This window comes from Cetorhinus maximus, chromosome 33 (genome assembly GCF_964194155.1).
Source record: "Cetorhinus maximus chromosome 33, sCetMax3.hap1.1, whole genome shotgun sequence".
Taxonomy (NCBI): Eukaryota; Metazoa; Chordata; class Chondrichthyes; order Lamniformes; family Cetorhinidae; genus Cetorhinus; species Cetorhinus maximus.
In genome coordinates, this window is record NC_135911.1 from 843,915 (window position 1) to 867,109 (window position 23,195).

The following is a 23,195-nucleotide window of genomic DNA, read 5'->3' on the forward strand; positions in this document are numbered from 1 at the left end:
CCTAAGTACAGAGTCAAGTCCCTAAACACAGGGTCCAGAATCTAGAAACAGGGTCCAGACCCTAATCACAGATTCCAGACCCAAAACATGGAGTCCAAACCTTAAACATTGAGTCCAGACCTTAAAAGTTGAGTCCAGACCTTAAACATTGAGTCCAGACCTTAAACAATGAGTCCAGACCTTAAACATTGAGTTCAGACCTTAAACATTGAGTCCAGAATCTAAACATTGAGTCCAGACTCTAAATACAGATTCCAGACCCTAAACATGGAGCCTGATGCTAAAGAGAATCCAGATCCTAAACAGAGAACGAGGATCCTAAACACAGAGTCCATATGCCAAACACATCTCCAGACCCCAAGCACAGAGTCCAGACCCCAAGCACAGAGTCCAGACCCCAAGCACAGAGTCCAGACCCCAAGCACAGAGTCCAGACCCCAAGCACAGAGTCCAGACCCCAAGCACAGAGTCCAGACCCCAAGCACAGAGTCCAGACCCCAAGCACAGAGTCCGGACCCCAAGCACAGAGTCCGGACCCCAAGCACATAGTCCGGACCCCAAGCACAGAGTCCGGACCCCAAGCACAGAGTCCGGACCCCAAGCACAGAGTCCAGACCCCAAGCACAGAGTCCAGATGCCAAGCACAGAGTCCAGACGCCAAGCACAGAGTCCAGAACCCAAGCACAGAGTCCAGACCCCAAACACAGAGTCCAGACCCCAAACACAGAGTCCAGACCCCAAACACAGAGTCCAGACCCCAAACACAGAGTCCAGACCCCAAACACAGAGTCCAGACCTTAAACACAGAGTCCAGATCCCGAATACAGAAATCAGATCCAAAACACAGAGTCCAGGTCCCGAAGACAGGGTCCATATTCGAAACACAGTATCCAGATCCTAAACAAAGAGTCCAAATCCTAAACAGAGGGCCAGGACCCAAACACAGAGTTTGAACAAGTACGAAGAGTCCATTTGCAGAACACCGAGTCCAGATCATCATCACAGATGATCCCAAACACTGAATCCAGACCCTAAACACAGAGTCCAGACCCCAAACACAGAGTCCAGACCCCAAACAGAGAGTCCAGACCCCAAACAGAGAGTCCAGACCCTAAACACAGAGTCCAGATCCCGAATACAGAAATCAGATCCAAAACACAGAGTCCAGATCCCGAAGACAAGGTCCATATTCGAAACACAGTATCCAGATCCTAAACAAAGTGCCAAGATTCGAAAGACAGCGTCCAGATCCTAAACAAAGAGTCCAGACCCTAACCACAGAGTCCAGACCCTAACCACAGAGTCCAGACCCTAAACACAGAGTCCAGACCCTAAACACAGAGTCCAGACCCTAAACACCGAGTCCAGACACTAAACACAGAGTCCAGACCCTAAACACAGAGTCCAGACCCTAAACACAGAGTCCAGACCCTAAACACAGAGTCCAGACCCTAAACACAGAGTCCAGACCCTAAACACAGAGTCCAGACCCTAAACACAGAGTCCAAACCATACACACAGAGCACAGACCCTAAACACAGAGCACAGACCCTAAATAAAGAATCCAGGTCCTAAACAAAGAGTCCAGATCCTAAACAGTGGGCCAGGACCCAAACACAGAATTTGAACACGTACAAAGAGTCCAGTTCCAGAACACCGAGTCTAGATCCTCATCACAGAGTCCAGTTCCCAAACACTGAATCCAGACCCTAAACACAGAGGCCAGACCCTAAACACAGAGTCCATACCCAAAACACAATGTCCAGACCCAGAGCACGGTGTCCAGACCCTAAACATGGAGTCCAGACCCTAAACATGGAGTCCAGACCTTAAACATGGAGCCAAATCCTAAACAGAGTCCAGATGCTAAACACCGACGCCAGACCCAAAGAAACAGAGTCAAGACCCATAAAACAGAGTCCAGACCCATACAACAGAGTCCAGACCCATAAAACAGAGTCCAGACCCATAAAACAGAGTCCAGACCCATACAACAGAGTCCAGACCCATAAAACATAGTCCAGACCCATAAAACAGAGTCCAGACCCATAACACAGAGTCCAGACCCATAAAACAGAGTCCAGACCCTGAACACAGAGTCCAGACCCTATACAAAGAGTCCAGATACCAAACCCAGGTCCAGATCCTAAACACAGAGTCCAGATCCTAAACAGAGAGTCCAGATCCCGAACACAGAGTCCAGACCCTAAGCACGGAGTCAAGTCCCTAAACACAGGGTCCAGAATCTAGAAACAGGGTCCACACCCTAATCACAGATTCCACACCCAAAACACGGAGTCCAGACCTTAAACATTGAGTCCAGACCTTAAACATTGAGTCCAGACCTTAAACATTGAGTCCAGACCTTAAACATTGAGTCCAGACCTTAAATATTGAGTCCAGACCTTAAATATTGAGTCCAAACCTTAAATATTGAGTCCAGACCTTAAATATTGAGTCCAGACCTTAAACATTGAGTTCAGGCCTTAAATATTGAGTCCAGACCTTAAACATTCAGTCCAGACCTTAAACATTGAGTCCAGAATCTAAACATTGAGTCCAGACTCTAAATACAGATTCCAGACCCTAATCATGGAGCCTGATCCTAAAGAGAATCCAGATCCTAAACAGAGAATGAAGATCCTAAACACAGAGTCCATATGCAAAACACGTCTCCAGACCCCAAGCACAGAGTCCAGACCCCAAGCACAGAGTCCAGACCCCAAGCACAGAGTCCAGACCCCAAGCACAGAGTCCAGACCCCAAGCACAGAGTCCAGACCCCAAGCACAGAGTCCAGACCCCAAGCACAGAGTCCAGACCCCAAGCACAGAGTCCAGACCCCAAGCACAGAGTCCAGACCCCAAGCACAGAGTCCAGACCCCAAGCACAGAGTCCAGACCCCAAGCACAGAGTCCAGACCCCAAGCACAGAGTCCAGACCCCAAGCACAGAGTCCAGACCCCAAGCACAGAGTCCAGACCCCAAGCACAGAGTCCAGACCCCAAGCACAGAGTCCAGACCCCAAGCACAGAGTCCAGACCCCAAACACAGAGTCCAGACCCCAAACACAGAGTCCAGACCCCAAACACAGAGTCCAGACCCCAAACACAGAGTCCAGACCCCAAACACAGAGTCCAGACCCGAAACACAGAGTCCAGACCCTAAACACAGAGTCCAGATCCCGAATACAGAAATCAGATCCAAAACACAGAGTCCACATCCCGAAGACAGGGTCCATATTCGTAACACAGTATCCAGATCCTAAACAAAGAGCCAAGATTCGAAAGACAGCGTCCAGATCCTAAACAAAGGGCCAGGACACAAACACAGAGTTTGAACACGTACAAAGAGTCCAGTTGCAGAACACCGAGTCTAGATCCTCATCACAGAGTCCAGTTCCCAAACACTGAATCCAGACCCTAAACACAGAGGCCAGACACTAAACACAAAGACCAGACCCCAGACACAGAGTCCAGACCCCAAACACAGAGGCCAGACCCTAAACACAGAGTCGAGACCCCAAAAGCAGAGGAGTCCAGACCCTAAACACAGAGTCCAGACCCTAAACACAGAGTCCAGACCCTAAACACAGAGTCCAGACCCTAAACACAGAGTCCAGACCCTAAACACAGAGTCCAAACCCTACACACAGAGCACAGACCCTAAACACAGAGCACAGACCCTAAACACAAAGCCCAGATCCTAAATACAGAGTCCAGACCCTAAACACAGAGTCCAGATCCTAAACACAGAATCCAGGTCTTAAACAAAGATTCCAGATCCTAAACAGAGGGCCAGGACCCAAATATAGAGTTTGAACATGTACAAAGAGTCCAGTTCCAGAACACCGAGTCTAGATCCTCATCACAGAGCTCAGTTCCCAAAACACTGAATCCAGACCCTAAACACAGAGTCCAGATCCCGAATACAGAAATCAGATCCAAAACACAGAGTCCACATCCCGAAGACAGGGTCCATATTCGTAACACAGTATCCAGATCCTAAACAAAGAGCCAAGATTCGAAAGACAGCGTCCAGATCCTAAACAAAGGGCCAGGACACAAACACAGAGTTTGAACACGTACAAAGAGTCCAGTTGCAGAACACCGAGTCTAGATCCTCATCACAGAGTCCAGTTCCCAAACACTGAATCCAGACCCTAAACACAGAGGCCAGACACTAAACACAAAGACCAGACCCCAGACACAGAGTCCAGACCCAAAACACAGAGGCCAGACCCTAAACACAGAGTCCAGACCCTAACCACAGAGTCCAGACCCTAAACACAGAGTCCAGACCCTAAACAGTGAGTCCAGACCCTAATCACAGAGTCCAGACCCCAAACACAGAGTCCAAACTCTAAACACAGAGTCCAGACTCTAAACACAGAGTCCAGACCCTAAACACAGAGCCCAGACCCTAAACACAGAGCCCAGACCCTAAACACAAAGCCCAGACCCTAAACACAGAGTCCAGACCCTAAACACAGAGTCCAGACCCTAAACACAGAGTCCAGACCTAAACACAGAGTCCAGACCCTAAACACAGAGTCCAGACCCTAAACACAGAGCACAGACCCTAAACACAGAGCCCAGACCCTAAACACAGAGTCCAGATCCTAAACACAGAATCCAGGTCTTAAACAAAGATTCCAGATCCTAAACAGAGGGCCAGGACCCAAATATAGAGTTTGAACATGTACAAAGAGTCCAGTTCCAGAACACCGAGTCTAGATCCTCATCACAGAGTCCAGTTCCCAAACACTGAATCCAGACCCTAAACACAGAGGCCAGACCCTAAACATGGAGTCCAGACCCTAAACACAGAGTCCAGACCCTAAACACAGAGTCCAGACCCTAAACACAGAGTCCAGACCCTAAACAGAGAGTCCAGACCCTAATCACAGAGTCCAGACCCTAATCACAGAGTCCAGACCCTAAACACAGAGTCCAGACCCTAAACACAGAGCACAGACCCTAAACACAGAGTCCAGACCCTAATCACAGAGTCCAGACCCTAAACACAGAGTCCAGACCCTAATCACAGAGTCCAGACTCTAAACACAGAGTCCAGACCCTAATCACAGAGTCCAGACTCTAAACACAGAGTCCAGACCCTAAACAGAGAGTCCAGACCCTAATCACAGAGTCCAGACCCTAATCACAGAGTCCAGACCCTAAACACAGAGTCCAGACCCTAAACACAGAGCACAGACCCTAAACACAGAGCACAGACCCTAAACACAGAGTCCAGACCCTAATCACAGAGTCCAGACTCTAAACACAGAGTCCAGACCCTAAACACAGAGTCCAGACCCTAAACACAGAGCACAGACCCTAAACACAAAGCCCAGACCCTAAACACAGAGTCCAGACCTAAACACAGAGTCCAGACCCTAAACACAGAGTCCAGACCCTAAACACAGAGCACAGACCCTAAACACAGAGCACAGACCCTAAACACAAAGCCCAGACCCTAAACACAGAGTCCAGACCTAAACACAGAGTCCAGACCCTAAACACAGAGCCCAGACCCTAAACACAGAGTCCAGATCCTAAACACAGAATCCAGGTCTTAAACAAAGATTCCAGATCCTAAACAGAGGGCCATGACCCAAATATAGAGTTTGAACATGTACAAAGAGTCCAGTTCCAGAACACCGAGTCTAGATCCTCATCACAGAGTCCAGTTCCCAAACACTGAATCCAGACCCTAAACATGGAGTCCAGACCCTAAACATGGAGTCCAGACCCTAAACATGGAGTCCCGACCCTAAACATGGAGTCCAGACCTTAAACATGGAGCCAAATCCTAAACAGAGTCCAGCTCCTAAACACCGAGTCCAGACCGAAGGAAACAGAGTCCAGACCCATAATACAGAGTCCAGATCCATAAAGCAGAGTGCAGACCCATAAAACAGAGTCCAGATCCTATACACAGAGTCCAGATCCTAAACACAGAGTCCAGATTCTGAACACAGAGTCCAGACCCTAAGTACAGAGTCAAGTCCCTAAACACAGGGTCCAGAATCTAGAAACAGGGTCCAGACCCTAATCACAGATTCCAGACCCAAAACATGGAGTCCAAACCTTAAACATTGAGTCCAGACCTTAAAAGTTGAGTCCAGACCTTAAACATTGAGTCCAGACCTTAAACATTGAGTCCAGACCTTAAACATTGAGTTCAGACCTTAAACATTGAGTCCAGAATCTAAACATTGAGTCCAGACTCTAAATACAGATTCCAGACCCTAAACATGGAGCCTGATGCTAAAGAGAATCCAGATCCTAAACAGAGAACGAGGATCCTAAACACAGAGTCCATATGCCAAACACATCTCCAGACCCCAAGCACAGAGTCCAGACCCCAAGCACAGAGTCCAGACCAGAAGCACAGAGTCCAGACCCCAAGCACAGAGTCCAGACCCCAAGCACAGAGTCCAGACCCCAAGCACAGAGTCCAGACCCCAAGCACAGAGTCCAGACCCCAAGCACAGAGTCCAGACCCCAAGCACAGAGTCCAGACCCCAAGCACAGAGTCCAGACCCCAAGCACAGAGTCCGGACCCCAAGCACAGAGTCCAGACCCCAAGCACAGAATCCAGACCCCAAGCACAGAGTCCAGACCCCAAGCACAGAGTCCAGACGCCAAGCACAGAGTCCAGACGCCAAGCACAGAGTCCAGAACCCATGCACAGAGTCCAGACCCCAAACACAGAGTCCAGACCCCAAACACAGAGTCCAGACCCCAAACACAGAGTCCAAACTCTAAACACAGAGTCCAGACTCTAAACACAGAGTCCAGACCCTAAACACAGAGTCCAGACCCTAAACACAGAGCACAGACCCTAAACACAAAGCCCAGACCCTAAACACAGAGTCCAGACCTAAACACAGAGTCCAGACCCTAAACACAGAGTCCAGACCCTAAACACAGAGCACAGACCCTAAACACAGAGCACAGACCCTAAACACAAAGCCCAGACCCTAAACACAGAGTCCAGACCTAAACCCAGAGTCCAGACCCTAAACACAGAGTCCAGACCCTAAACACAGAGCACAGACCCTAAACACAGAGCCCAGACCCTAAACACAGAGTCCAGATCCTAAACACAGAATCCAGGTCTTAAACAAAGATTCCAGATCCTAAACAGAGGGCCAGGACCCAAATATAGAGTTTGAACATGTACAAAGAGTCCAGTTCCAAAACACCGAGTCTAGATCCTCATCACAGAGTCCAGTTCCCAAACACTGAATCCAGACCCTAAACACAGAGGCCAGACCCTAAACATGGAGTCCAGACCCTAAACACAGAGTCCAGACCCTAAACACAGAGTCCAGACCCTAAACAGAGAGTCCAGACCCTAATCACAGAGTCCAGACCCTAATCACAGAGTCCAGACCCTAAACACAGAGTCCAGACCCTAAACACAGAGCACAGACCCTAAACACAGAGTCCAGACCCTAATCACAGAGTCCAGACCCTAAACACAGAGTCCAGACCCTAATCACAGAGTCCAGACTCTAAACACAGAGTCCAGACCCTAATCACAGAGTCCAGACTCTAAACACAGAGTCCAGACCCTAAACAGAGAGTCCAGACCCTAATCACAGAGTCCAGACCCTAATCACAGAGTCCAGACCCTAAACACAGAGCCCAGACCCTAAACACAGAGCCCAGACCTAAACACAGAGTCCAGACCCTAAACACAGAGTCCAGACCCTAAACACAGAGCACAGACCCTAAACACAGAGCACAGACCCTAAACACAAAGCCCAGACCCTAAACACAGAGTCCAGACCTAAACACAGAGTCCAGACCCTAAACACAGAGCCCAGACCCTAAACACAGAGTCCAGATCCTAAACACAGAATCCAGGTCTTAAACAAAGATTCCAGATCCTAAACAGAGGGCCAGGACCCAAATATAGAGTTTGAACATGTACAAAGAGTCCAGTTCCAGAACACCGAGTCTAGATCCTCATCACAGAGTCCAGTTCCCAAACACTGAATCCAGACCCTAAACATGGAGTCCAGACCCTAAACATGGAGTCCAGACCCTAAACATGGAGTCCCGACCCTAAACATGGAGTCCAGACCTTAAACATGGAGCCAAATCCTAAACAGAGTCCAGCTCCTAAACACCGAGTCCAGACCGAAGGAAACAGAGTCCAGACCCATAATACAGAGTCCAGATCCATAAAGCAGAGTGCAGACCCATAAAACAGAGTCCAGATCCTATACACAGAGTCCAGATCCTAAACACAGAGTCCAGATTCTGAACACAGAGTCCAGACCCTAAGTACAGAGTCAAGTCCCTAAACACAGGGTCCAGAATCTAGAAACAGGGTCCAGACCCTAATCACAGATTCCAGACCCAAAACATGGAGTCCAAACCTTAAACATTGAGTCCAGACCTTAAAAGTTGAGTCCAGACCTTAAACATTGAGTCCAGACCTTAAACATTGAGTCCAGACCTTAAACATTGAGTCCAGACCTTAAACATTGAGTTCAGACCTTAAACATTGAGTCCAGAATCTAAACATTGAGTCCAGACTCTAAATACAGATTCCAGACCCTAAACATGGAGCCTGATGCTAAAGAGAATCCAGATCCTAAACAGAGAACGAGGATCCTAAACACAGAGTCCATATGCCAAACACATCTCCAGACCCCAAGCACAGAGTCCAGACCCCAAGCACAGAGTCCAGACCAGAAGCACAGAGTCCAGACCCCAAGCACAGAGTCCAGACCCTAAACACCGATTCCAGACCCTAAACACAGATTCCAGACCCTAAACACAGAGTCCACACCCTAAACACAGAGTCCAAACCCTACACACAGAGTCCAAACCCTACACACAGATTCCAAACCCTACACACAGAGCCCAGACCCTAAACACAGAGTCCAGATCCTAAACACAGAGTCCAGATCATAAAATCTGAATCCAGGCTCTATACATGGAGTCCAGACCCTAAACATGTGGTCCAGACCCTGAACATGGAGTCCAGACCCTCAACCTGCAGTCCAGACCCTTAACACAGATCCCAGACCCTGAACATGGAGCCAGACACTAAAGAGATTCCTGATACTAAACGCAGAAATAGATCCTAAACACAGATTCCAGACCCTAAACATGGAGCCAGACATTTAAGAGAGTACAGATCCTAAGCACAGAGTCCAGATCTTAAACACAGAGTCCAGATCCTAAACACAGAGTCCAGATCCCAAACACAATTTCCAGATCCCGAACACAATTTCCAGATCCCAAACACAGAGATCATATCCCAAACAGAGTCAAGATCCCAAACAAAGAGCCCAGATCCCGCACTCAGAGTCCAGATCCTGAACATGGAGCAAGATCTCAAACACATTCCAGATCCTAAACACAAACTCCAGATATCAAACACACAGTCCATTCTCCGACACCGAGTTTAGATCCAATACACGGAGTTATGATCGCAAACACCGAGTTCAGACAATAAACACCGAGTCCAGATCCCAAACACAGAGTCCTGACTCTAAATACGGAATCCAGACCCTAAACCCGGAGTCCAGGCCATAAACACGGTGTCCAGATCCTAAACACGGAGATCCCAAACATAGATTCCAGATCCCAAACACAGATTCCAGATTCCTAACACAGAGACCAGATCCTAAACACAGACTCCAGATCCCAAACACAGAGTCCAGTTCCAAAATACGGCGTCCAGATCCCAAACATGGAGTCCAGATCCCAAACACGGAGTCCAGATCCCAAACACGGAGTCCAGATCCCAAACACGGAGTCCAGATCCCAAACACGGAGTCCAGATCCCAAACACAGTTCAGATCCCAAACACGGAGTCCAGATCCCAAACACAGAGTCCAGATCCCAAACACAGAGTCCAGATCCCAAACACAGAGTCCAGATCCCAAACAAAGAGTCCAGATCCCAAACAAAGAGTCCAGATCCCAAACACAGTCCAGATCCCAAACACGGAGTCCAGATCCTAAACACAGAGTCCAGATCCCCAACACAGAGTCCAGATCCTAAACAGAGAGCAACCTCCCGAATACAGTGTTTGAACACGTAAAAAGAGTCCTTCCTGAACAAAGAGTCTGGATCATAATCACAGTTTTTTGTTCCCAAACACTGAATCCAGCTCCTACACACAGAGTTCAGACCCAAAACACAGAGTCCAGACCTTAAGAATGGACCCAGACCCTAATCACAGAGTCCAGACCTTAATCTTGGAGAATCTAGACGCTGAGTGCAACTCCCAAACACAGAGTCACGATCCTAAACAGAGAGCCAGGTCCCGAAGACAGAGTTTGAATGCGTATAAAGAGTCCAGGTCCTGAACAAAGAGTCTAGATCATAATCACAGAGTCCTGTTGCAAAAAACTGAATCCAGATCCTAAATACAGAGTTCAGATCCTAAACACAGAGTCCAGTTACCAAACTCAGATCCAGATCCCGAACACAGAGTCCAGATCCCGGACACAGAGTCCAGATCCCGGACACAGAGTCCAGATCCCGGACACAGAGTCCAGATCCCGGACACAGAGTCCAGATCCCGGACACAGAGTCCAGATCCCGGACACAGAGTCCAGATCCCGGACACAGAGTCCAGATCCCGGACACAGAGTCCAGATCCCGGACACAGAGTCCAGATCCCGGACACAGAGTCCAGATCCCGGACACAGAGTCCAGATCCTAGACACAGAGTCCAGATCCTAAAGAGTGAGCCAGGACCCAAACACAGGGATTGAACATGTACAAACAGTCCAGGTCCTGAACACAGATTCTATATCCTGATCACAGAGTCCAGTTCACAAACACTGAATCCAGATCCTAAACACAGAGTCCAGACCCTAAACACAGAGCCCAGACCCTAAACACAGAGCCCAGACCCTAAACACAGAGTCCAGATATTAAACACAGATTCCAGATCCCAAACACAGTGTCCAGATCCTAAACACCGGGTCCAGTCTCAAAAAAACTGAGTCCAGACCCATAAAACAGAGTACAGACCCATAGAACAGAGTCCAGACCCATAAAACAGAGTCCAGACCCATAAAACAGAGTCCAGACCCATAAAACAGAGTCCAGACCCTAAACACAGAGTCCAGACCCTAAACACAGAGTCCAGACCCTAAACACAGAGTCCAGACCCCAAACACAGAGTCCAGACCTTAAACATTGAGTCCAGAGCTTAAACATTGAGTCCAGACCTTAAACATTGAGTCCGAACCTTAAACATTGAGTCCAGACCATAAATATTAAGTCCAGACCTTAAACATTGACTCCAGACCTTAAACATTGAGTCCAGAGCTTAAACATTGAGTCCAGACCTTAAACATTGAGTCCGAACCTTAAACATTGAGTCCAGACCATAAATATTAAGTCCAGACCTTAAACATTGACTCCAGACCTTAAACATTGAGTCCAGAATCTAAACATTGAGTCCAGACTCTAAATACAGATACCAGACCTTAACACAGAGTCCAGACCCTAAACACAGAGTCCAGACCCTAAACACAGAGTCCAGACCCTAAACACAGAGTCCAGACCCTAAACACAGAGTCCAGACCCTAAACACAGAGTCCAGACCCTAAACACAGAGTCCAAACCCTAAACACAGAGTCCAGACCCTAAACACAGAGTCCAGACCTTAACACAGAGTCCAGATCCTAAACACAGAGTCCAGACCCTAAACACAGAGTCCAAACCCTAAACAGAGAGTCCAGATCCCGAACACAGAGTCCAGACCCTAATCACGGAGTCAAGTCCCTAAACACAGGGTCCAGAATCTAGAAACAGGGTCCACACCCTAATCACAGATTCCAGACCCAAAACACGGAGTCCAGACCTTAAACATTGAGTCCAGAATCTAAACATTGAGTCCAGACTCTAAATACAGATACCAGACCCTAAACATGGAGCCTGATGCTAAAGAGAATCCAGATCCTAAACAGAGAATCAAGATCCTAAACACAGAGTCCATATGCCAACCACATCTCCAGACACCAAGCACAGAGTCCAGACACCAAGCACAGAGTCCAGACCCCAAGCACAGAGTCCAGACCCCAAGCACAGAGTCCAGACCCCAAGCACAGAGTCCAGACCCCAAGCACAGAGTCCAGACCCCAAACACAGAGTCCAGACCCCAAACACAGAGTCCAGACCCCAAACAAAGAGTCCAGATCCCAAACAAAGAGTCCAGATCCCAAACACAGAGTCCAGACCCCAAACACAGAGTCCAGACCCCAAACACAGAGTCCAGACCCCAAACAAAGAGTCCAGATCCCAAACAAAGAGTCCAGATCCCAAACACAGAGTCCAGACCCCAAACACAGAGTCCAGATCCCAAACACAGAGTCCAGATCCCAAACAAAGAGTCCAGATCCCAAACAAAGAGTCCAGATCCCAAACACAGTCCAGATCCCAAACACGGAGTCCAGATCCTAAACACAGAGTCCAGATCCCCAACACAGAGTCCAGATCCTAAACAGAGAGCAACCTCCCGAATACAGTGTTTGAACACGTAAAAAGAGTCCTTCCTGAACAAAGAGTCTGGATCATAATCACAGTTTTTTGTTCCCAAACACTGAATCCAGCTCCTACACACAGAGTTCAGACCCAAAACACAGAGTCCAGACCTTAAGAATGGACCCAGACCCTAATCACAGAGTCCAGACCTTAATCTTGGAGAATCGAGACGCTGAGTGCAACTCCCAAACACAGAGTCACGATCCTAAACAGAGAGCCAGGTCCCGAAGACAGAGTTTGAATGCGTATAAAGAGTCCAGGTCCTGAACAAAGAGTCTAGATCATAATCACAGAGTCCTGTTGCAAAAAACTGAATCCAGATCCTAAATACAGAGTTCAGACCCTAAACACAGAGTCCAGTTACCAAACTCAGATCCAGATCCCGAACACAGAGTCCAGATCCCGGACACAGAGTCCAGATCCCGGACACAGAGTCCAGATCCCGGACACAGAGTCCAGATCCCGGACACAGAGTCCAGATCCCGGACACAGAGTCCAGATCCCGGACACAGAGTCCAGATCCCGGACACAGAGTCCAGATCCCGGACACAGAGTCCAGATCCTGGACACAGAGTCCAGATCCTAAAGAGTGAGCCAGGACCCAAACACAGGGATTGAACATGTACAAACAGTCCAGGTCCTGAACACAGATTCTATATCCTGATCACAGAGTCCAGTTCACAAACACTGAATCCAGATCCTAAACACAGAGTCCAGACCCTAAACACAGAGCCCAGACCCTAAACACAGAGCCCAGACCCTAAACACAGAGTCCAGATATTAAACACAGATTCCAGATCCCAAACACAGTGTCCAGATCCTAAACACCGAGTCCAGTCCCAAAAAAACTGAGTCCAGACCCATAAAACAGAGTACAGACCCATAGAACAGAGTCCAGACCCATAAAACAGAGTCCAGACCCATAAAACAGAGTCCAGACCCATAAAACAGAGTCCAGACCCATAAAACAGAGTCCAGACCCTAAACACAGAGTCCAGACCCTAAACACAGAGTCCAGACCCTAAACACAGAGTCCAGACCCCAAACACAGAGTCCAGACCTTAAACATTGAGTCCAGAGCTTAAACATTGAGTCCAGACCTTAAACATTGAGTCCGAACCTTAAACATTGAGTCCAGACCATAAATATTAAGTCCAGACCTTAAACATTGACTCCAGACCTTAAACATTGAGTCCAGAGCTTAAACATTGAGTCCAGACCTTAAACATTGAGTCCGAACCTTAAACATTGAGTCCAGACCATAAATATTAAGTCCAGACCTTAAACATTGAGTCCAGACTCTAAATACAGATACCAGACCCTAAACACAGAGTCCAGACCCTAAACACAGAGTCCAGACCTTAACACAGAGTCCAGACCCTAAACACAGAGTCCAGACCCTAAACACAGAGTCCAGACCCTAAACACAGAGTCCAGATCCTAAACACAGAGTCCAGACCCCAAACACAGAGTCCAGACCCCAAACACAGAGTCCAGACCCCAAACACAGAGTCCAGACCCCAAACACAGAGTCCAGACCCCAAACACAGAGTCCAGACCCCAAACACAGAGTCCAGACCCCAAACACAGAGTCCAGACCCCAAACACAGAGTCCAGACCCCAAACACAGAGTCCAGACCCCAAACTCAGATCCAGACCCTAATCACGGAGTCAAGTCCCTAAACACAGGGTCCAGAATCTAGAAACAGGGTCCACACCCTAATCACAGATTCCAGACCCAAAACACGGAGTCCAGACCTTAAACATTGAGTCCAGAATCTAAACATTGAGTCCAGACTCTAAATACAGATACCAGACCCTAAACATGGAGCCTGATGCTAAAGAGAATCCAGATCCTAAACAGAGAATCAAGATCCTAAACACAGAGTCCATATGCCAAGCACAGAGTCCAGACCCCAAGAACAGAGTCCAGACCCCAAGCACAGAGTCCAGACCCCAAGCACAGAGTCCAGACCCCAAGCACAGAGTCCAGACCCCAAGCACAGAGTCCAGACCCCAAACACAGAGTCCAGACCCCAAACACAGAGTCCAGACCCCAAACACAGAGTCCAGACCCCAAACAGAGAGTCCAGACCCTAAACACAGAGTCCAGATCCCGAATACAGAAATCAGATCCAAAACACAGAGTCCAGATCCCGAAGACAGGGTCCATATTCGAAACACAGTATCCAGATCCTAAACAAAGTGCCAAGATTCGAAAGACAGCGTCCAGATCCTAAACAAAGAGTCCAGATCCTAAACAGAGGGCCAGGACCCAAACACAGAGTTTGAACACGTACAAAGAGTCCAGTTGCAGAACACCGAGTCTAGATCCTCATCACAGAGTCCAGTTCCCAAACACTGAATCCAGACCCTAAACACAGAGGCCAGACCATAAACACAGAGTCCATACCCTAAATACAAAGTCCAGACCCCAGGCACAGAGTCCAGACCCTAAACACAGAGTCCAGACCCTAAACACAGAGTCCAGACCCTAAACACAGAGTCCAGACCCTAAACACAGAGTCCAGACCCTAAACACAGAGTCCAAACCATACACACAGAGCACAGACCCTAAACACAGAGCACAGACCCTAAATACAGAATCCAGGTCCTAAACAAAGAGTCCAGATCCTAAACAGTGGGCCAGGACCCAAACACAGAATTTGAACACGTACAAAGAGTCCAGTTCCAGAACACCGAGTCTAGATCCTCATCACAGAGTCCAGTTCCCAAACACTGAATCCAGACCCTAAACACAGAGGCCAGACCCTAAACACAGAGTCCATACCCAAAACACAATGTCCAGACCTAGAGCACGGTGTCCAGACCCTAAACATGGAGTCCAGACCCTAAACATGGAGTCCAGACCTTAAACATGGAGCCAAATCCTAAACAGAGTCCAGATCCTAAACACCGACGCCAGACCCAAAGAAACAGAGTCCAGACCCATAAAACAGAGTCCAGACCCATACAACAGAGTCCAGACCCATACAACAGAGTCCAGACCCATAAAACATAGTCCAGACCCATAAAACAGAGTCCAGACCATAAACACAGAGTCCAGACCCTGAACACAGAGTCCAGACCCTATACAAAGAGTCCAGACACCAAACCCAGGTCCAGATCCTAAACACAGAGTCCAGATCCTAAACAGAGAGTCCAGATCCCGAACACAGAGTCCAGACCCTAAGCACGGAGTCAAGTCCCTAAACACAGGGTCCAGAATCTAGAAACAGGGTCCACACCCTAATCACAGATTCCACACCCAAAACACGGAGTCCAGACCTTAAACATTGAGTCCAGACCTTAAATATTGAGTCCAGACCTTAAATATTGAGTCCAGACCTTAAATATTGAGTCCAGACCTTAAACATTCAGTCCAGACCTTAAACATTCAGTCCAGACCTTAAACATTGAGTCCAGACCTTAAACATTGAGTCCAGAATCTAAACATTGAGTCCAGACTCTAAATACAGATTCCAGACCCTAAACATGGAGCCTGATCCTAAAGAGTATCCAGATCCTAAACAGAGAATGAAGATCTTAAACACAGAGTCCATATGCCAACCACGTCTCCAGACACCAAGCACAGAGTCCAGACCCCAAGCACAGAGTCCAGACCCCAAGCACAGAGTCCAGACCCCAAGCACAGAGTCTAGACCCCAAGCACAGAGTCCAGACCCCAAGCACAGAGTCCAGACCCCAAGCACAGAGTCCAGACCCCAAACACAGAACCCAGACCCCAAGCACAGAGTCCAGACCCCAAACACAGAACCCAGACCCCAAGCACAGAGTCCAGACCCCAAACACAGAGTCCAGACCCCAAACACAGAGTCCATTCCCCAAACACAGAGTCCAGATCCTACACACAGAGTCCAGCTCCTACACACAGAGTCCAGATCCCAAACACAGAGTCCAGATCCCAAACACAGAGTCCAGATCCCAAACACAGAGTCCCGACCCGAAACACAGATTCCGGACCCGAAACACAGATTCCGGACCCGAAACACAGAGTCCGGGCCCGAAACACAGAGTCCGGGCCCGAAACACAGAGTCCGGACCCGAAACACAGAGTCCGGACCCGAAACACAGAGTCCGGACTCGAAACACAGAGTCCGGACCCGAAACACGGATTCCAGAGCCTAAATACAGAGTCCAGAGCCTAAACACAGAGTCCAGACCCGAAACACAGAGCCCAGAGCCTAAACACAGAGTCCAGACCCGAAACACAGAGTCCAGAGCCTAAACACAGAGTCCAGAGCCTAAACACAGAGTCCAGAGTCCAGACCCCAAACACAGAGTCCAGACCTCAAACACAGAGTCCAGACCCTAAACACAGAGTCCAGACCCTAAACATAGAGTCCAGACCCTAAACACAGAGCCCAGACCCTAAGCACAGAGCACAGACCCTAAACAAAGAGTCCAGATCCTAAACAGAGGGCCAGGACCCAAACACAGAGTTTCAACACTTACAAAGAGTCCAGTTCCAGAACACCAAGTCTAGATCCTCGTCACAGAGTCCAGTTCCCAAACACTGAATCCAGACCCTAAACACAGAGTCCATACCCTAAATACAAAGTCCAGAACCCAAACAAACACGGAGTCCTGACCTGAAACACAGATTCTAGACCCGAAACACAGATTCCATACCCGAAACACTGATTCCAGTCCCTAAACACAGAGTCCAGAGCCTAAACACAGAGTCCAGAGCCTAAACACAGAGTCCTGAGCCTAAACACAGAGTCCAGACCCAAAACACAGAGTCTATAGCCAAAACACAGAGTCCAGAGCCTAAACAATGAGTCCAGAGCCTAAACACAGAGTCCAGAGCCTAAACACAGAGTCCATTGCTTAGACACAGAGTCCAGACTCTAAACACAGAGTCCAGACCCTAAACACAGAGTCCAGACCGTAAACACAGAGTCCAGACCCTAAACACAGAGTCCAGACCCTAAACACAGAGCACAGACCCTAAACACAGAGCACAGACCCTAAACACAGAGCACAGACCCTAAACAAAGAGTCCAGATCCAAAGCACAGAGTCCAGATCCTAAGAACATAATCCAGATCCTAAACAGAGGGCCAGGACCCAAACACAGAGTTTGAACACGTACAAAGAGTCCAGTTCCAGAACACCGAGTCTAGATCCTCATCACAGAGTCCAGTTCCCAAAACACTGAATCCAGACCCTAAACACAGAGTCCATACCCTAAACACAAAGTCCAGACCCAGAACACGGTGTGCAGACCCTAAACATGGAGTCTAGACCCTAAACATGGAGTCCAGACCTTAAACAATGGGCCAAATCCTAAACAGAGTCCAGATCCTAAACCGAGTCCAGTACCTATACAGAGTCCAGATCCCAAATACAGAGTCCAGATCCCAAACACAGAGTCCAGATCCCAAACACAGAGTCCACATCCCAAACACAGAGTCCAGATCCCAAACACAGAGTCCAGAGCCTAAACACAGAGTCCAGAGCCTAAACACAGAGTCCAGACCCGAAACACAGAGCCCAGAGCCTAAACACAGAGTCCAGAGCCTAAACACAGAGTCCAGAGCCTAAACACAGAGTCCAGAGCCTAAACACAGAGTCCAGACCCCAAACACAGAGTCCAGACCTCAAACACAGAGTCCAGACCCTAAACACAGAGTCCAGAGCCTAAACACAGAGTCCAGAGCCTAAACACAGAGTCCAGAGCCTAAACACAGAGTCCAGACCCCAAACACAGAGTCCAGACCTCAAACACAGAGTCCAGACCCTAAACACAGAGTACAGATCCCAAACACAGAGTCCAGATCCCAAATACCGAGTCCAGATCCCAAACCCAGAGTCCAGATCCCAAACCCAGAGTCCAGATCCCAAACACAGAGTCCAGATCCCACACAGAGAGTCCAGGTCCCAAACACAGAGTCCAGGTCCCATACACAGAGTCCAGGTCCCAAACACAGAGTCCAGCTCCCAAACACAGAGTCCAGATCCCAAACACAGAGTCCAGGTCCCAAACACAGAGTCCAGATCCCAAACACAGAGTCCAGATCTCAAACACAGTGTCCAGATCCCAAACACAGAGTGCATATCCCAAACACAGAGTCCAGATCCCAAACACAGAGTCCAGGTCCCAAACACAGAGTCCAGGTCCCAAACACAGAGTCCAGATCCCAAACACAGAGTCCAGATCCCAAACACAGAGTCCAGATCCCAAACACAGAGTCCAGATCTCAAACACAGAGTCCAGATCCCAAACACAGAGTCCAGATCCCAAACACAGAGTCCAGATCCCAAACACAGAGTCCAGGTCCCAAACACAGAGTCCAGACCCCAAACACAGAGTCCAGACCCCAAACACAGAGTCCGGACCCCAAACACAGAGTCCGGACCCTAAACACAGAGTCCGGACCCTAAACACAGAGTCCGGACCCTAAACACAGAGTCCTGACCCTAAACTCAGATTCCTGACCTTAACCATAGAGCCCACGCCTCCACCCCCCACCCTCCGTCCCCATCACCCCCCTCCCACCCACTCCATCTCTCTCGCTGTGTCTTCTCTCTTTGTCTCTCTCTCTCTCTCTCTCGCTTGCTCTCTCTCTTTTCTGTCTTCCTGTCTGTATTTCTCTGTCTCTCCATCTGTCTCTCCGTGTCCCTTTCTGTCTCCCTCTCTCTTTCTCTTGCTGTCTTGCTTTTTCTGTCTCTTCCTCACTCTATACCTCTCCGCCTTTCCCTTCCATGTCCCCCTCTCTCTCTCAGCCTCTCTGTATCTCTCTCTTCCTCTCTCTCTCTCTGTGCCTCTCTCTCTGTCTGTCTTTCTCTCCCTCTCTCCATCTCTCTCTATCTCTGTCTGTCTGCCTCTGTCTTGTTACCTCTCTCTCCCTCTCTCTTAGTATCTCTCTCTCTCTCTGTGTGTGTGTCTCTCTCTCCTTATCCCTCTCTCTCTGTCTTTCTCTCTCTGTATCATTACCTCTCTCTCTGTCTTTTTCTCTCAGTCCCCCACTCTCTCAGCCTCCCTGTATCTCTCTTTGCCTCTCTACGTTCGTATCTCCCTATCTCTGCCTGTCTCTTTTATTCTTTCTCTCTGTCTGTCTGTCTCTCCACTTCATTATCTCTCCCTCTATCTTTCTGTCTGTCTCCCTTTCTGTCTCTCTCTGTCTCTCTCTGTCTCCCTCTCTGTCTCTCCCTCTCTCTCTCTGTCTCTCCCCCTTCCACTCTCTCTCTCTCTCTCTCTCTTTCATGTATCTGTATCTCTCAGAGTCACAGAGATGTAATGTTGCAGAAGGAGACCATTCATCAGCAGCTCTCTGAATAAGCATCATTACTCTGTGTTCTCCTGCCTTCTCCCCGAACCCCTGCACATTGTTTCTATTCAAATAATCATCCAATGCCCTCTTGAATGCCTCGATTGAACCTGCCTCCACCACATTGCCAGGCAGTGAATTCCAGGCCCGAACTACTGGTGTGAAACAGTTTTTTCTCATGTCACATTGGCTTCTTTTGCAAATTACTTTAAATCTGGGCCCTCTCGTTCTTGATCCTTTTCCAAGCAGGAACAGCTTCTCCCTATCTAGTCTGTCCGGCCCCCTCATGACTTTGAACATCTCTATCAAATCTCCTCTCGGCCTTCTTCTCTCCAAGGAGAACAGCCCCAACCTCTCCGATCTATCCTCACAGCTGAAGTTTCTTATCCCTGGGACCATTCTTGTAAACCTCTCCTGCATTCTCTCCAATGTGTTCATATCCTTCCTATAATGTGGCTCCCAGAACTGTACGCAATATTCCAGCTGAGGTCTAACATGTGTCTTAGAAAAATTCAGCATAACCTCCCTGCTCTTGTATTCTATTCCCCTATTAATAAAACCCAGGATACTATATGCTTTATTAACTGCCCTCTCCACCTGTCCTGCCACCTTCAATGATCTATGCACATGTACCCCCAGGTCCCTCTGCTCCTGTCACCCTTTTGAGTTGTACCCTTCATTTTATATTGTCTCTCCATGTTCTTCCTACCAAAATGAATCACAGAATCACAGTGCAGAAGTGGCCCTTCGGCCCATCGAGTCTGCACCGACACGTGAGAAACACCCGACCTACCTACCTAATCCCATTTACCAGCACTTGGCCTCTAGCCTTGAATGTTATGAGGCGCCAAGTGCTCATCCAGGTACTTTTTAAAGGATGTGAGGCAACCCGCCTCCACCACCCTCCCAGGCAGCGCATTCCAGACCCTCACCACCCTCTGGGTAAAAAAGTATTTACTCACATCCCCCCCTAAACCTCCTGCCCCTCACCTTGAACTTATGTCCCCTCGTGACTGACCCTTCAACTAAGGGGAACAGCTGCTCCCTATCCACCCTGTCCATGCCCCTCATAATCTTGTACACCTCGATCAGGTCGCCTCTCAGTCTTCTCTGCTCCAACGAAAACAACCCAAGTCTATCCAACCTCTCTTCATAACTTAAATGTTTCATCCCAGGCAACATCCTGGTGAATCTCCTCTGCACCCCCTCCAGTGCAATCACATCCTTCCTATAATGTGGCGACCAGAACTGCACACAGTACTCCAGCTGTGGCCTCACCAAGGTTCTATACAACTCCAACATGACCTCCCTACTTTTGTAATCTATGCCTCGATTGATAAAGGCAAGTGTCCCATATGCCTTTTTCACCACCCCACTAACATGCCCCTCCACCTTCAGAGATCTATGGACACACACGCCAAGGTCCCTCTGTTCCTCAGAACTTCCTAGTGTCATGCTGTTCATTGAATACTTCCTTGTCAAATTACTCCTTCCAAAGTGTATCACCTCACACTTTTCAGGGTTAAATTCCATCTGCCTTCTCTGCATTGAACTTCATCTGCCACTTATCTGCCCACTCCACCAACTTGCCAATGTCCTTTTGAAGTTCTACACTGTTCTCACAGTGTACAACGCTCCCACGATTTTCAATGCCCTTCCCATCTCTCTCTCTCTCTCTCCCTCTCTGCATATCTCTCTCTCTCTCTCTCTTTCTGATTACCTTCCTCTCTCTCAGCCTCAGATAATCTCCAATATTCATTCCAGTGGTGACACTCTTGTTCTCCCCGTTAGGTTTAGGGATGGAGAATATCGGTGGGATATTTGTGGTCCTGATCTGCGGTTTGATCATCGCTGTCTTTGTGGCTGTCATGGAGTTTGTATGGACCACACGTCGTTCAGCTGAATCTGAGGAGGTAACTGTAAACGCACTTTCCTTCAGTCAGCCAGCTGACTATATCGGAGCGCGAGCTGTACGCAGAGGAAGAGGGGCAAGTAAATGGAGTAAATGGTGACACAGGGAGATAGTGTAAATAACCAACGTCTTTCCTCATGGTCAGTGAGTGACCACAGGCAATCCTCAGGGCCAGTGAGTGACCACAGACTGTCCTCAGGGCCAGTGAGTGACCACAGACTGGCCTCAGGGCCAGTGAGTGACCACAGACTGTCCTCAGGGCCAGTGAGTGACCACAGACTGTCCTCAGGGCCAGTGAGTGACCACAGACTGTCCTCAGGGCCAGTGAGTGACCACAGACTGTCCTCAGGGCCAGTGAGTGACCACAGACGGTCCTCAGGGCCAGTGAGTGACCACAGACTGTCCTCAGGGCCAGTGAGTGACCACAGACTGTCAGGGTCAGTGAGTGACCGCAGCCTATTACTAGAGTCACAGGGTGACCACAGTCCAGTGAAAGGCCAGTCTGTCCCCTGGGTTAGTGAGTAACTACCGTGTTTCCCCAGGGTCAGTGAGTGGCCACAGTCTGTCCTCAGGCTCAGTGAATGACCACAGGCTGTCCTAGGGTCAGTGAGTGACCACAGACTGTCCCAGGGTCAGTGAGTGACCACAGTCTGTCCCAGGGTCAGTGAGTGACCACAGACTGTCCCAGGGTCAGTGAGTGACCACAGTCTGTCCCCACATTCAGTGAGTGACCACAGTATGTTCCAGAGTCAGTGAGAGTTCACCATCTGCCCTCAGGGTCAGTGAGTGACCACAGATTGTTCAAGTTTCAGTGAGTGACCACCGTCTGCCCCCTGTTTCAGTGAGTGACTATAGTCTCTCCCCAGGGTATGAGTGACCACAGTCGGGCCCCAGGATCAGTGACTGGCCAGAAGCTTTCTCCGGGGTTCTTGAGTGACCACACACTGCCCCCAGTGTCAATGAGTGACCACCATCTGCCCCCAGTGTCAGTGAGTGACCACCATCTGCCCCCAGTGTCAGTGAGTGACCACCAGCTGCCCCCAGTGTCAGTGAGTGACCACCATCTGCCCCCAGTGTCAGTGAGTGACCACACACTGCCCCCAGTGTCAGTGAGTGACCACCATCTGCCCCCAGTGTCAGTGAGTGACCACCATCTGCCCCCAGTGTCAGTGAGTGACCACCATCTGCCCCCAGTGTCAGTGAGTGACCACCATATGCCCCCAGTGTCAGTGAGTGACCACCATCTGTCCCCAGTGTCAGTGAGTGACCACCATCTGCCCTCAAGGTTAGTGAGTGACCACCATCTTCCCCCAGTGTCAGTGAGTGACCACCATCTGCCCCCAGTGTCAGTGAGTGACCACCATCTGCCCCCAGGGTCAGTGAGGGACCACCATCTGCCCTCAGGGTCAGTGAGTGACCACCATCTGTCCCCAGTGTCAGTGAGTGACCACC

General features: G+C 49.1%; 1 protein-coding gene across 1 annotated transcript in view; it reads left to right on the forward strand.

Moving 5' to 3' along the window:
* Positions 1-23,195, forward strand: part of LOC144671543 (glutamate receptor ionotropic, kainate 5-like) — a 484,710-nt gene that overhangs the window by 450,798 nt on the left and 10,717 nt on the right. The window contains exon 19 of the mRNA XM_078533496.1: positions 21,623-21,744. Within this exon, the coding sequence (XP_078389622.1) occupies positions 21,623-21,744 (122 nt within the window). The remainder of the gene's footprint in view (positions 1-21,622; positions 21,745-23,195) is intronic.